The sequence below is a fragment of the Dreissena polymorpha genome, chromosome 2, assembly GCF_020536995.1.
Source record: "Dreissena polymorpha isolate Duluth1 chromosome 2, UMN_Dpol_1.0, whole genome shotgun sequence".
In the NCBI taxonomy this organism is placed as follows: Eukaryota; Metazoa; Mollusca; class Bivalvia; order Myida; family Dreissenidae; genus Dreissena; species Dreissena polymorpha.
The window spans coordinates 11,344,048-11,358,524 of record NC_068356.1 but is presented as its reverse complement, the minus strand read 5'-3'; the positions used below and the strand labels follow the sequence as shown (position 1 = coordinate 11,358,524).

Below are 14,477 nucleotides of genomic sequence, written 5' to 3'. Positions count from 1 at the left end.
ATTCTAGTTCGTACATCCAAGTTCACATACTTTTGTTTATGTTTCAGACTATGATCCAGTTCAATCGTGAGGAACTGCTTTCCCACCCCCTGACACAGAGCCTGCTTATCATGAAATGGTAATTAATCTCCAAGAACAATTGTTCATGTTAGGTTTTGTGCTAATCCATAATATTTGGTCTAGCATCTACTAGAAATTTATTGTAATAGTTACAAATGTCAGAAATTAACATTTTTGAACTATGCTTTATATGTAAATGTACAATGTTCAACCTACAAAACTATAATCCATTACCTTTAAGTAGTTATTGCTCATAAAACTGACTTAGTGATATTCTTAAAAATTGTTTTCTCGCTACAATAGAATTTTGTGTGATGGTTATTCGTATCTCAATTTCAGGCGTAAGTTTGGCAGCTACATCCTATACATTAACCTCTTCATATATGTGATCTATGTGGCCACTTTGAACATTTACATGACCTTGATGCCGTCTATTGCCACTAATGTGTTGGACAACATTCGTCAGTGCCCAGTGTTTCTTACTGAAGAGGAGGCAACAAATGAGACAATTGTCAATATGAAAAAAGAGGTAGCAAAAGTGATATCCCCATGCAGAACTTAAAAGTGTCAAAATATTCTTGTGTTGATTTAGTTCTGAAACTTATTCTTTATAGGATTGCTCTATGTCCTTCAGTAACGTTTTGTGTCTGCTCAATATCCTCTTTACCCTTTATTGTCAGTGGTTTTCATGAAACTGCTCAACTGTTTTGAGAGGTCGTGTTGGCCTAGTTGATACATAGAGAATACTAGGTCGGTGCCGAATAAAGCAAAGTTTATTTTGCGAGGCTTAGAAAATCTGAACCACGAGCCTTGGCGAGTGGTTCAGATTTTCGTGCCGAGCAAGATAAACTTTGCTTTATTCGGCACCGACCTAGTATTCGATTTATCCCATCAATTTTCTTAGTCGTAAATTATTTCTTTAAAAATAGAATAGGAAAATCGAACTAGACGGAAAATCCCAAAGACATTTTAAGCAAACATTGTTTCATTATTTAAATCGTGTCGAGCCTCATACATTACAAAAAGATCAGTAACTAACCTGTTTTTCTGTTTATCATACCTCTACGTCCCCAATTTTTAAGAAATAATGAAAAAAAGACACTGCATCTTTAGCGTGAAACAACATGCATTGTGCCGTATGACGTGTTAATAATGACGTCACGAGTACGCGCACTTAATATTTGTAAATAATGTTTATTTGCTTTTTGAGTTGCATTATGTGTTAAAAATATATTACATCTTGGTATCAAATTGTTTGTTTTGTTGAATCTGATTCGATTTTACTAAAAATGATTACTTTATAGTTGATTCCGAGTAATATGAACATTCTTCGCCACGCGTGACAGCTATATTTCAGCACTGCTGAAATAGAGGAAAATTTATTCCACAGTGGTTTATTTCGACAATGCACGTATGATGATGGGATAAATGTAGTGTCCGCCTAACAATAAAGAGGTTGCGGGTTTGAACCCCGCTCTGGGAGTATTCACAAGATTTTCTTTACTAACAAAAAAGCATCGGTTCTTTACAGGAACAAACTTGAGGGTATCTCAATTAGCTTGAGGCTTTTGATACATTCAAGCTAAAGCTAATAGGTTTACATTTACTTTCTTATTTTGCTTATTGAGACCATGTACTGAAGGCATAAGTCAGGTATGCCACCTCCACGTCACTGCAGCACTTTAAAGTGAACTGGATTCTGATAGGGGATGGAGCTGCAAAGTTCCTGGATTATTTTTATGCAATTCTTAGCTTTTTTTTTGCACTTTATTCATGCATAATAATACATATTTAAAATGCTTGTGCCCTCATTTTTCATTTATTACTACCAATGGTTTAATCCTTCTGTTTCTGCAGGAGGGCCATGTGTCTACCCTGGACATACGTCGCCCAGGCCTGGCCGCCATGCAGTTGATCTTGCAGGTGTTCATACTGATGCTGCTCCTCAAGGAACTCTTCCTGCTCTGGGGACAGGTAACACACCTCACATACCTAGCACCAATACTTAACATCCTAGTAGATTATTGGATATAATCAGATCTTGTACTCCATCTTGTTGATGGTGTTAATTATCAATAAGATTTGAATGGTGAAATTAACACTATCAACTGCACTAAATTGCTAATTGGAATCATTATTAAATTCGACTTTTCGAAGAAAATGAGAGCTATACTACTCACCCTGCCCTTCGCCGTTGCGGTTGGTTAAGTTTTTTATAAAGTCAAATAACTTTAACACTATCAAAGCTAATTAATTCAAACTTGTAATACTTTTGTATGGCAACAATATAATTGTGTATGTCAAGTTGCATAACTCTGTCAGCATTAATTTTAGAGTTATGCCCCTTTTTATACTTAGAAAATTGAAAATTTGTTTAAGTTTTCTGTTTAGGTCCACTTTATTCCTAAAGTATCAAAGCTATTGCTTTCATACTTGCAACACTTACTAACTAGCGTAAGAGGACTGTGCAGGCAAAGTTATGTAACTCTGACTGGCATTTTGACAGAATTATGGCCCCTTTTATAGTAAAAAAAGTGAAAATTTTGTTAAGTTTTGTGTTTTGGTCCATTTTACTCCTAAAGTATCATAGCTATTGCTTTCAGACTTGAAACACTAGCTAACTATCATAAGGGGACTGTACAGGACAAGTTGCATAACTCTGGTTGGCATTTTGATGGAATTATGTCCATTTTCTGACTTATTAACTTTGAATATTTTTTAAATTTTGTGTTTAGATGCACTTTACTTCTTAAGTATCAAGGCTTTTGCTTTTGAACTTCACATACTTTCTTACTATCATGAGGGTACTGTACCTGGCAAATTGAATTTGACCTTGACCTTTGAATGACCTTAAATCTCAAGGTGAAATAAATAAATTTTGCTTTAATTGCCATAACTTCTTTATTTAGGATCAGATTTGATTCATACTTTGACAAAACAACACTTACCTGATATACCACAATGGACTCCACCCAAACCATTCCCCAGGCTCCACCCTAGAATCCCCCACCCTCCCCCCCCCCCCCCCCAATTTTTAGCTTGGCGTTTTCGGAGAAAATCCGAGGTATTGTCATAGCCAGCTCGTCGTCCGACGTCCACCATCCGCGGTAGGCGTCGTGCTAAAACCTTAACATTGGCTCTAAAATCAAAGTGCTTCCACCTACAACTTTGAAACTTCATATGTAGATGCACCTTGATAAGTTCTACACGCCACACCCATTTTTGGTTCACTAGGTCAAAGGTCAAGGTCACTGTGACCTCTAATATTAAACTTTAACATAGGCTCTAAAATCAAAGTGCTTCCACCTACAACTTTAAAACTTCATATGTAGATGCACCTTGATGAGTTCTACAGGCCACACCCATTTTTGGGTCACTAGGTCAAAGGTCAAGGTCACTGTGACCTCTAATATTAAACTTTACCATAAACCTTAACATTTGCTCTAAAATCAAAGTGCATCCACTTACAACTTTGAAACTTCATATGTAGATGCACCTTGATGCGTTCTACATGCCACACCCATTTTTGGGACACTAGGTCAAAGGTCAAGGTCACTGTGACCTCTAAAAAAAAAAAAATTCTGACAAGCTTTCGCAGCCGAGCGTGGCACCCGTTATGCGGTGCTCTTGTTTAAAAAAAAATTCCCCTTTTTTATGCCCCCATAGCAGTTGAACAGTCAGTCCGTCCGAAAACTTTAACATTGGCCATAACTTGCAATATTGAAGATAGCAACTTGATATTTTGCATGGATGTGTATCTCATGGAGCTGCACATTTTGAGTGGTGGAAGGTCAAGGTCAAGGTCGTCCTTCAAGGTCAAAGGTCAAATATATGGAGTCTGTCTGTCCGTCCGAAAACTTTAACATTGGTCATAACTTTTGCAATATTAAAGATAGCAACTTGATATTTGGCATGCATGTGTATCTCAAGGGGCTGTACATTTTGAGTGGTGAAAGATTTAGGTCAAGGTCATCCTTCAAGGTCAAAGGTCAAGGGTAAAATTTTGCAATATTGAAGATAGCAACTTGATATTTGGCATGCATGTGTATCTCATGGAGCTGCACATTTAGAGTGGTAAAAGGTCAAGGTCATCTTTCAAGGTCAAAGGTCAAATATATGGCATCTGTCTGTCCTTCCGAAAACTTTAACATTGGTCATAACTTTTGCAATATTGAAGATAGCAACTTGATATTTGGCATGCATGTGTATCTCATGGAGCTGCACATGTTGAGTGGTGAAAGGTCAAGGTCATCTTTCAAGGTCAAAGGTCAAGGTCAAAGGTAAAATTTTGAAATATTGAAGATAGCAACTCGATATTTGGCATGCATGCGTATCTCATGGAGCTGCACATTTAGAATGGTGAATGGTCAAGGTCATCCTTCAAGGTCAAATGTCAAATTTTGCATATTGAAGATAGCAACTCAATATTTGGCATGCATAAGTATCTCATGGAGCTGCACATTTTGAGTGGTGAAAGGTCATGGTCATCCTTCAAGGTCAAAGGTCAAGGTCAAATTTTGCAATATTGAAGATAGCAACTCGGTATTTTGCATGCATGTGTATCACATGGAGCTGCACATTTTGAGTGGTCAAAGGTCAAGGTCAAAGGTCAAGGTCAAATTTTGCAATATTGAAGATAGCAACTCAATAATTGGCAATCATGCATATCTCATGGAGCTGCACATTTTGAGTGGTGAAAGGTCAAGGTCATCCTATAAGGTCAAAGGTCAAATATATGGCTTCAAAGCGGCGCAGTAGGGGGCATTGTGTTTCACTAACACAGCTTTTACAACACTTACAACGCTTACCTGACATACCACAATGGACTCCACCCAAACCATCCCCCAGGCCCCAACCCAGATTCCCCCCATCCCCCGAAAAAAAAAATTACTTTTTTCCTTTTTTTTTCTTCTTACTTTTGAAATATCATCATATAAATGACCACACACCCTTCTCACATTATTTCCCCTCTCCACCACCCCAAACACAAAAATAATTTGTTCTATGAAACATATTTACTTTTTTTTTTTTTTTTTGAAAGACCGTCCAACTATCTTACCTTAGCTATTGCTATCAAACTTTAAATATAATCTTATTAGTTTGTTTTATGTCTTTACAAATGTTCATTAGATTGTGGAACATATTCCTGAACTCAGAATCTTCTATAATGTACCACTTCTTTGAAACATAAGCGATCAATATGTTTCAATTATGGTCCTGTTCCAGTTAGAATATGACTACATTACCTTGACCTTATTGAATATGAACAAATTCCCCATTGTGCTGTCAAGCACTCGAAAAGTCGAGCGCGCTGTCTTCTGACAGCTCTTGTGTTAATTCCTATTATATGTCGTTACAAATCATCTCATCTCATGGTACTTTGCATCACGGTGACGGTACTTATGTAAGAAAACGTGTCAAAGTCTGTTACAATAAGTTATAATGTCAAGCTTGAATGATGTCTATAATCAATTAGGCTGTATTTATTTTTTGGATTCAGTTGTGGCTCTACTTGTGAATACCATTCACTTAATCGTTAAAGAAATTGCAACCACCATTGTATCGTATCGGCAAAGAAGGCATTGGTACTTCATAAAATTGACCCAGATTTAAACTTAGGCTATACATATATTGTCAAGATTAAAGGGACTGTCCAACAGATTAAAGCGTCGTTCGATGCGAATCAATATTTTGGGAAACTACGAGGATTGCTTATATTGCTAAAAAATACCTCCGCATCTGACGTGAGCGTGGATGGTCAAGTGGTAAAGTCGGGAGACATTTTTCTCCAAACTTCCATGACTCTAGGGGTCAGTGGTTTGAGCCCTGTGGAGGTTAACATTTTTTCTTTTTTTAAATTGTATTCTTATTTTTTACTGGAGATTTTTAGTTCAAATGTTTAAATTTATCAATATAAAGCATTTAAAGCAGTTAATTACAAGGTTTAATACATGCCAAAATCTGTTAGACGGCCCCTTTAACATACTTCCAAAGTAATATCAAATCTGAGTCATTGATGTGGCTTATAGATTGAGTGGTAATAAGGTTCATTAAGTTTTGACCTGTTGACCTAGTTATATTCAGACTTTTCAAAGTTTTTGCCTAAATAGTAATTCTGAACAAGTGTTATCAAGATTACGTCATTAATCTGGTGTCTAGAATGGTATAAAGATTTTCCAATATCACCTTTTATCACAAATTCTAGGATCTAAAGCTATGATAATCGTATTGGAGTGATGCCCAATTAAAACACTTAAAACCAACTGTATGTAATTATAACTGAACTGCGTGTCAGATTGTAGCACCTGTGATTGTCAAATCATATTTTAACTAGGTGCAATGCAGAATATCATAACTAAAGAACATGGATCACATCGTATCTGAGCCTCCAATCTTAGAGAATGACCATGATCAGTAACATGTGGCCAATAAGGGCATTCATGGATTATCTTTTTGACAGTGGGAACATCACATAAGATTCAGACATCTTTCCCAGTTGTGCATGTTTACTTGATATTTATTCTCAACCAACATAATATTTACTGTATGAATGAGAGGGTATTTGGTAGTGAATTGCAGTTTATAATGTATATCAACAAACAAAATAACACATTAATGAATAACTTAAAGGGATCTTTTCACGCTTTGGTAAATTGAAAAAATTGAAAAAAGTTGTTTCAGATTCGCAAATTTTCGTTTTAGTTATGATATTTGTGAGGAAACAGTAATACTGAACATTTACCATGGTCTAATATAGCCATTATATGCATCTTTTGACGATTTTAAAACCTAAAAATTATAAAGCGTTGCAACGCGAAACGATTGAATAATTTGGAGAGTTCTGTTTTTGTCGTTAAATTTTGTGAAACTACGACGATTGCTTATATAATGTATAAAATACGTCAAGTATGTGTACTCGGCGGAATAGCTCAGTAGGCTAAAGCGTTTTTACTTCAGGACTCTGGCAGGACTCCAGGGGTCACTGGTTCGAAACCTGCTCCGGGCAATGTTCTTTTCCTTTTTTTAATTTTATTCTTGATTTTTTACTGGAGCTTTTACGATCCAATGTTTACATTTATCAATATAAAGCATTTAATGAATAAGTGAAAAAAATGCCAAAATCTGTGAAAAGGCCCCTTTAAAGCATGAAATTTGAATTAATAAATGATTTTAATTTAGAATACCTGGTTCACATTCAATAATATTATTGTTAAATTTAAAGTTTGTCAATTTAAGAATCAGTAAATAACAATCCGCTCTGTTATTGACTTAGTATCCCCAAACTGTTGATGAATTTAATGTATGTCCCATTAATTTGTCAATCCAAATGGTTATTTGTTTATAAACTAAACAAATAAATATCAAGTCCTTTAATTGTTTCCAATCTTTAAAAATGTTAGCCATTTTAATTTTTGGAAATATCGTGTGCAACACTTTTACAGGTTGCATGTTGGCATCTGTATGCAATCCAGTCAGTAATTTCTAAAATCCAACAGATGTTGCAGCATTATTTTTGAAATAAAAATATATGATTGCTTTAACTTTGTAACCATATTTTATTGTCACTTCTGAATTTTTTTAAACCGTATTATTTTTGTTTAAGATCTCTGCTTATAAGGTATGACATTTTACTTCTTACTTAGCTTACTGTATCATGACTGCATTCAGAAAAGTGGCATATCAATATTATTTCTTAAGAGCACCAAATTCTAAACTTCCATCCAACATCACCTCTACTATTAAAGAAACTTTATTTATTTATTTAAGTTTCTTCTCACATGTTTATCTGATCTTTATCCTAAATCCATGTAATATACTCTATATATATGACATGGGTTACATTTTATTAGCTCATCTATTTTTTGAGAAAAAAAAATCAGCTATTGTCATCACCTTGGCATCGGCGTCAGCGCCCGGTTAAGTTTTGCGTTTACGTACACTTTTCTCATAAAGTATCAATGCTATTGCATTCAAACTTGGTACACTTACTCACTATCATGAGGGGACTGGGCAGGCAAAGTTAAATAATTCTGGCTTGCATTTTGACAGAATTATGTGCCCTTTTTATACTTAGAAAATTGAAAATTTTGGTTAAGTTTTGTGTTTAGGTCCATTTTATTCCTTAAGTATCAAAGCTATTGCTTTCATACTTGCAACACTTACTAACTATCATAAGGGGACTGTGCAGGCAAAGTTATGTAACTCTGACTGGCATTTGGACAGAATTGTGTGCCCTTTTTATACCTAGAAAATTGAAAATTTGGTAAAGTTTTGTGTTTAGGTCCACTTTTTTCCTAAAGTATCAAAGCCATTGCTTTCATACTTGCAACACTTACTAACTATCATAAGGGGACTGTGCAGGCAAAGATATGTAACTCTGACTGGCATTTTGACGGAATTATGGGCCCTTTATACTTGAAAATTTGGTAAAGTTTTGTGTTTAGGTTCACTTCACCCCTAAAGTATCATAGATATTGTTTTCATACTTGGAACACTAGCAAACTATCAAGGGGACAGTAAAGGACAAGTTGCATAACTCTGGTTGTCATTTTTACGGAATTATGGCCCTTTTTTGACTTAGTAACTTTGAATATATGGTTACATTTTGTGTTTAGATCCACTTTACTTCTAAAGTATCAAGGCTATTGCTTTTAAACTTTAAATACTTTCATGCTATCATGAGGGTACTGTACCTGGCAAGTTGAATTTTACCTTGACCTTTGAATGACCTTGACTCTCAAGGTCAAATTATTAAATTTTGCTAAAATAGCCATAACTTCTTTATTTATGATTAGATTTGATTGATACTTTGACAAAACAACTCTTACCTGACATACCACAATTGACTCCGTCCAAACCATCCCCCACGCCCCCCCCCCACCACACCCTCACACTATAACCCCCCCCCCACAGTAGGGTGGCATATAGCAGTTGAACTGTCCGTCAGTATGTCAGTAAGTCTGTCTTGTCAGTCCGAAAAAAACTTTAACATTGGCCATAACTTTTATAATATTGAAGATAGCAACTTGATATTTGGCATGCATGTGTATCTCATGGAGCTGCACATTTTGAGTGGTGAAAGGTCAAGGTCATCCTTCAAGGTCAAATGTCAAATTTATGGTGTCTGTCCGTCCAAAAGCTTTAACATCGGCCATAACATTTTCAATACTGAAGATAGCAACTTGATATTTGGCATGCATGTGTATCTCATGAAGCTGAACATTTTGAGTGGTGGAAGTTCAAGGTCAAGGTCATCCTTCAAGGTCATCCTTCAAGGTAAAAAAAATATAAAAATTCAAAGCGACGTTGTCATGAAGCTGCACATTTTGAGTGGTGGAAGTTCAAGGTCATCCTTCATGGTCAAGGTCAAAGGTAAAAAAACAAATCACAAATTTCAAAGCGGCATTATCATGAAGCTGCACATTTTGAGTGGTGGAAGTTCAAAGTCAAGGTCATTCTTCAAGGTCAAGGTCATCCTTCAAGGTCAAAGGTAAAAAAATAAATCAAATAGGCGTTATCATGAAGCTGCACATTTTGAGTGGTGTAGGTTCAAGGTCAAGGTCATCCTTCAAGGTCAAGGTCATCCTTCAAGGTCAAAGGTCAAACAAAATAAAAATAAAATCAAAGGGGCGTTATCATAAAGCTGCACATTTTGAGTTGTGGAAGCTCAAGGTCAAGGTCATCCTTCAAGGCAAAAAACAACAATTTCAAAGCGGCTTTCTCATGAAGCTGCACATTTCGAGTGGTGGAAGTTCAAGGTCAAGGTCATCCTTCAAGGTCAAGGTCATCCTTCAAGGTCAAAGGTAAAAAAAAATAACACAAAGCGGGGTTCTCATGAAGCTGCACATTTAGAGTGGTGGAAGTTCAAAGTCAAGGTCATTCTTCAAGGTCAAGGTCATCCTTCAAGGTCAAAGGTCAAAACAGTAATAATTTCAAAGCGGCGTTATCATGAAGCTGCACATTTTTAGTGGTGGAAGTTCAATGTCAAGGTCATCCTTCAATGTCAAGGTCATCCTTCAAGGTCAAAGGTCAAAAAAAAAATATTTCAAAGCGGCCTTCTCATAAAGCTGCACATTTTGAGTGGTGGAAGTTCAAGGTCAAGGTCATCCTTCAAGGTCAAAGGTAAAAAAAAATAAAATAAAAAATTTCAAAGCGGCGCAATAGGGGGCATTGTGTTTCTGACAAACGCATCTCTTGTTTTTTTCAAACATGGTTAAAAAACACAAATATTTATTTTTAATATTTTATTTTTGTAATACCGTCCAACCACCCCACCCAAGAATCCCCCCCCCCCAAAAAAAAAAATAATTATTTTTTTGCATTTTTTTTGCATTTTTGGAAAATAATGTAATAAATGACCACACCCCCATACTATACACCCCTCTCCACTCCACCCCTGCCTCCTTTGTGATTGAAATTGAGATAGGTCCCTACACCACCCCTCCCTCCTTTGTGATTGAAATTGAGATAGGTCCCTACACCTTTAAAAAGAAAAATAGATGAGCGGTCTGCACCCACAAGGCGGTACTCTTGTTATATTTCATGTCAACCAAGATGTCTGTATATTTTGAGTTAATTATGAAGCAAATTACAAACCACCTTGTTATTTTCTTGGCATTCTCAAACTGCTGATGAATTCAATGTATGTTTCACTAATTCGGTAAATCTAAATAATTATTTGTTAAAAAAACGTCAAATGTCAATTTAAATCCCTTGAATTATCTCAAATTTAAAATTGTTTGACATATTTATTTCTTGAAATATCTTGTGTGTCACTTTTTTGATAACATATTTGTATCTTGCTGCAATTCAGTCATCAATGTCATAACTACGAATTTTGCAACATTATTTAAAATATATATGGTTGCTTTAACTTTGTAACCTTATTTGTATTCTTAAATTTGAAAACCTTCTTTCATTCTTTTCAAAGCTTTCTGCTCATCATAAGGTATAACATTTCTCTTCTTGCTTTAATTTAGCTTGCTGTACCATGATGTCATTCAGACAAGTTGCACATCAGTATTATGTTCTAATAGACATTTGATGTATACTATGTCAAAGATTTTCAATTGCACACAAACAAGATTACAAAGTTACTTTTGTTACAAAACAAAATATTCTTTGCATGATTTTTGTTTGACATTCAGTGTATCAGCTCTGTATATTCCACAAAGCTTTATACCAGTTTATCAGAATATTTATTTAATCATATTCTTGGTTTAAACTGAATTTTGTTGATCTCCGTAACTGTTTATTAATTTAATTACCCACCACCAAAATAAGGTATTGGGGGGTATCACCATGGATGTCTCTCCATAATTTACATACAAACTTGTTCAACAAAGTGCTCCCATACATTTCAATAAATTTATAATTCAAACTTGTATCCATTTCCCTTATAGATGTGCAATTTCCAAAAAATTATGTCTGATTTTCAAAATACAATTTTATTACAACTTTTGTAAAGCACAACATTTGGCATAAATGTGTGTGAGAGTGTATGTGTGGAGGAGGTGTATTTCTAACTGCTTTGTGTGAGTGTGTATGTGTGGAGGAGGTGTATTTCTAACTGCTTTGTGTGTGTATGTGTGGAGGAGGTGTATTTCTAACTGCTTTGTGTGAGTGTGTATGTGTGGAGGAGGTGTATTTCTAACTGCTTTGTGTGAGTGTGTATGTGTGGAGGAGGTGTATTTCTAACTGCTTTGTGTGAGTGTGTATGTGTGGAGGAGGTGTATTTCTAACTGCTTTGTGTGAGTGTGTATGTGTGGAGGAGGTGTATTTCTAACTGCTTTGTGTGAGAGTGTATGTGTGGAGGAGGTGTATTTCTAACTGCTTTGTGTGACAAGCTCTTGCTAATATTGTAAAATAAAAACACTATATTTATAAAATATCTCTTCATTTGTATACTTAAAACTTTATAATATCTAAATGGCAAAGATATTAAACTGACTTCAAAGTATTTATAGTAGGACGTAAAGACTGCAGACATTTGTTTGTTTGTTTTTTATTTAAAAAAAGACTGCAGCATTATGTAAAACCCTGACATAATCAACACTTATTTTGAAGAAAATTAAAGACGTACAAGTTAAGTAGATTTGTATACATAGAGGAACTCTACAAATGTAAATAAGAAAAATGCAATGTGTTGAAAATTGGATGCATTATGCATTATGGCATGTGAGTGTGTGCATTTATTTATAAGTTTTTTGCTTTGTGTTTATGTAAAATCAGTAATTGTAGCTCACCTTAGACTTAGTTAATACAAATGTTATCTTTCTTTCATCATCCATCATCTGTATGCCTTCACAAGTTTGTGGTATTCTTTTCTTGTGTGGATAGTAACTTTGAAGGTATTGAAGGGATTCAAATAAACCAACATGTAAATATTAGCCACATTCTGAGAAAACTGGGCTTAATGCATGTGCCTAAAGTGTCGTCCCAGATTAGCCTGTGCAGTACCCACAGGCTAATCAGGGACGACACTTTCCTCCTAAATTAGAATCTTTGCTAAGAAGAGACTTCATTTAAATGAAAAATGTCATAAAAGCGGAAAGTGTCTTCCCTGCACAGGGACAGCACAGGCTAATCTGGGACGACACTTTACGCACTTGAATTAACTTTAAGCCCCGTTTTTTTTCAGAACGCGACTCATATAAGTATAGAGGGCTTTAACGGAAAATGTTGATGACTATAACTCTCCCTTCAAGTATGAACACAGTTATTAGCATCAGTTTATTTTTCAACTGTGGGACATACATTCATAAATATTAAAGGGAAACAAACAAAACTTCAAATATTAATAAAGAACATGGAGAGGAAGTTCAGGATACAAGAACCCTAAGTCTTTCTATAGTATTTGTGGCATTTAAATACTTTAATTATTTTATTGTGCTTGTGTAGAGCATAACATAATACAGACATGTTCTTGTTTGAAGCATAACTGGAAATAAAATGAATGGATTCAAATGAAACTTCAGATACAAAGGTCTTTGAAAGGGAGTGCAGAGTAAAATACCACAACTTTTCCTTCAATATTTACAACGTATTTATTGCCCTTTGTATTTTTTCTTGTTCACTATTTTATTATATCGGAATAAAATAATAAGAGGACTCTCTGAGGATCTTCAGAAAACATTGCAGAAAATTGAAAAGTGCAAGAACTGATATATCTTTACTCAATGTTTTTGGAACTATAGTGCTTTTTTAGCTCACCTGATAGCTCAGGTGAGCTTTTGTGACCGGTTTGTCCGTCATATGTCCGTCCGTCCGTTAACATTTGCTCCTAAACACTCTAGAGGCCACATTTCTTGTCCCATCTTCATGAAACTTGGTCAGAAGCTTTGTCCCAATGAAATCTCGGCCGAGTTCGAAACTGGGTTGTGCCGGGTCAAAAACTATGTCACTAGGTCAAAAAAAAGAAAAACATTGTAAACACTGTAGAAGTCACGTTTCATGTCCAATCTTCATGTAACTTTGTCAAAATGTTTGTCTTAATGATATCTTGGTTGAGTTTAAAAGTGGTTCCTATCCGTTGAAAAACATGGCCACCAGTGGGCGGGGCAGTTTACCTTATTTGGCTTTAGAGAAACTTTGTAAACACTCTAGAAGTCACAATTTTTGCCCAATCGTCATGAAAGTTGGTCAAAACATTGGTTCAATTGATGTCTCAGATGAGTTCGAAAATGGTTGAGATCGGTGAAAAAACATGGCCAGCAAGTGAGCGGGGCATTTTTCTCTTTATGTATTTAGTGGCATTTTTCTCTATTTTGCTATAGAGAAACCTTGTAAACACTCTAGAAATCACAATTTTTGCCCAATCATCATGAAAGTTGGTCAAAACATTGGTTTTATTGATATCTCGGACGAGTTTGAAAATGGTCAGGATCGGTGAAAAAACATGTCCGCCAGTGGAGGGGGGCATTTTTCTCTATTTGTATATAATGAAAACATGTGAACACAGTAGAAGTCACATTTTTGGCCAAATTTTTATGAAATTTGCTCAGAACATTTGTTTTCTTGATAGGAGAGTTGAGTTCAAAAATGGTTCCGGTCAGTTGAATAACATGGCTGCTGGGAGGGGGGCAGTTTTCTCTTTATGCCCCCCCCCCCCCTTTCAAAGAAGAGGGGGTATATTGTTTTGCTCATGTCGGTCCGTCCACCAGATGGTTTCCAGATGATAACTCAAGAGTGCTTATGCCAAGGGTCATGAAACTTCATAGGTACATTGATCATGGCTCTCAGATGACCCCTTTGGATTTTCAGGTCACTAGGTCAAAGGTCACGATGACCTGAAATAGTAAAATGGTTTCCGGATGATAACTCAAGAACACTTATGGTTAGGATCATGAGACTTCATAGATACATTGATCATGACTTGCAGATGACCCCTATTGATTTTCAGGTCACTAGGTCAAAGG

General features: G+C 35.7%; 1 protein-coding gene across 1 annotated transcript in view; it reads left to right on the top strand.

The window, feature by feature from the left end:
• LOC127865828 (serine/threonine-protein phosphatase 6 regulatory ankyrin repeat subunit C-like) overlaps positions 1-14,477 on the top strand; it is a 71,695-nt gene that overhangs the window by 40,572 nt on the left and 16,646 nt on the right. The window contains exons 19-21 of the mRNA XM_052405854.1: positions 48-118; positions 400-589; positions 1,918-2,034. Of these exons, the coding sequence (XP_052261814.1) occupies positions 48-118; positions 400-589; positions 1,918-2,034 (378 nt within the window). The remainder of the gene's footprint in view (positions 1-47; positions 119-399; positions 590-1,917; positions 2,035-14,477) is intronic.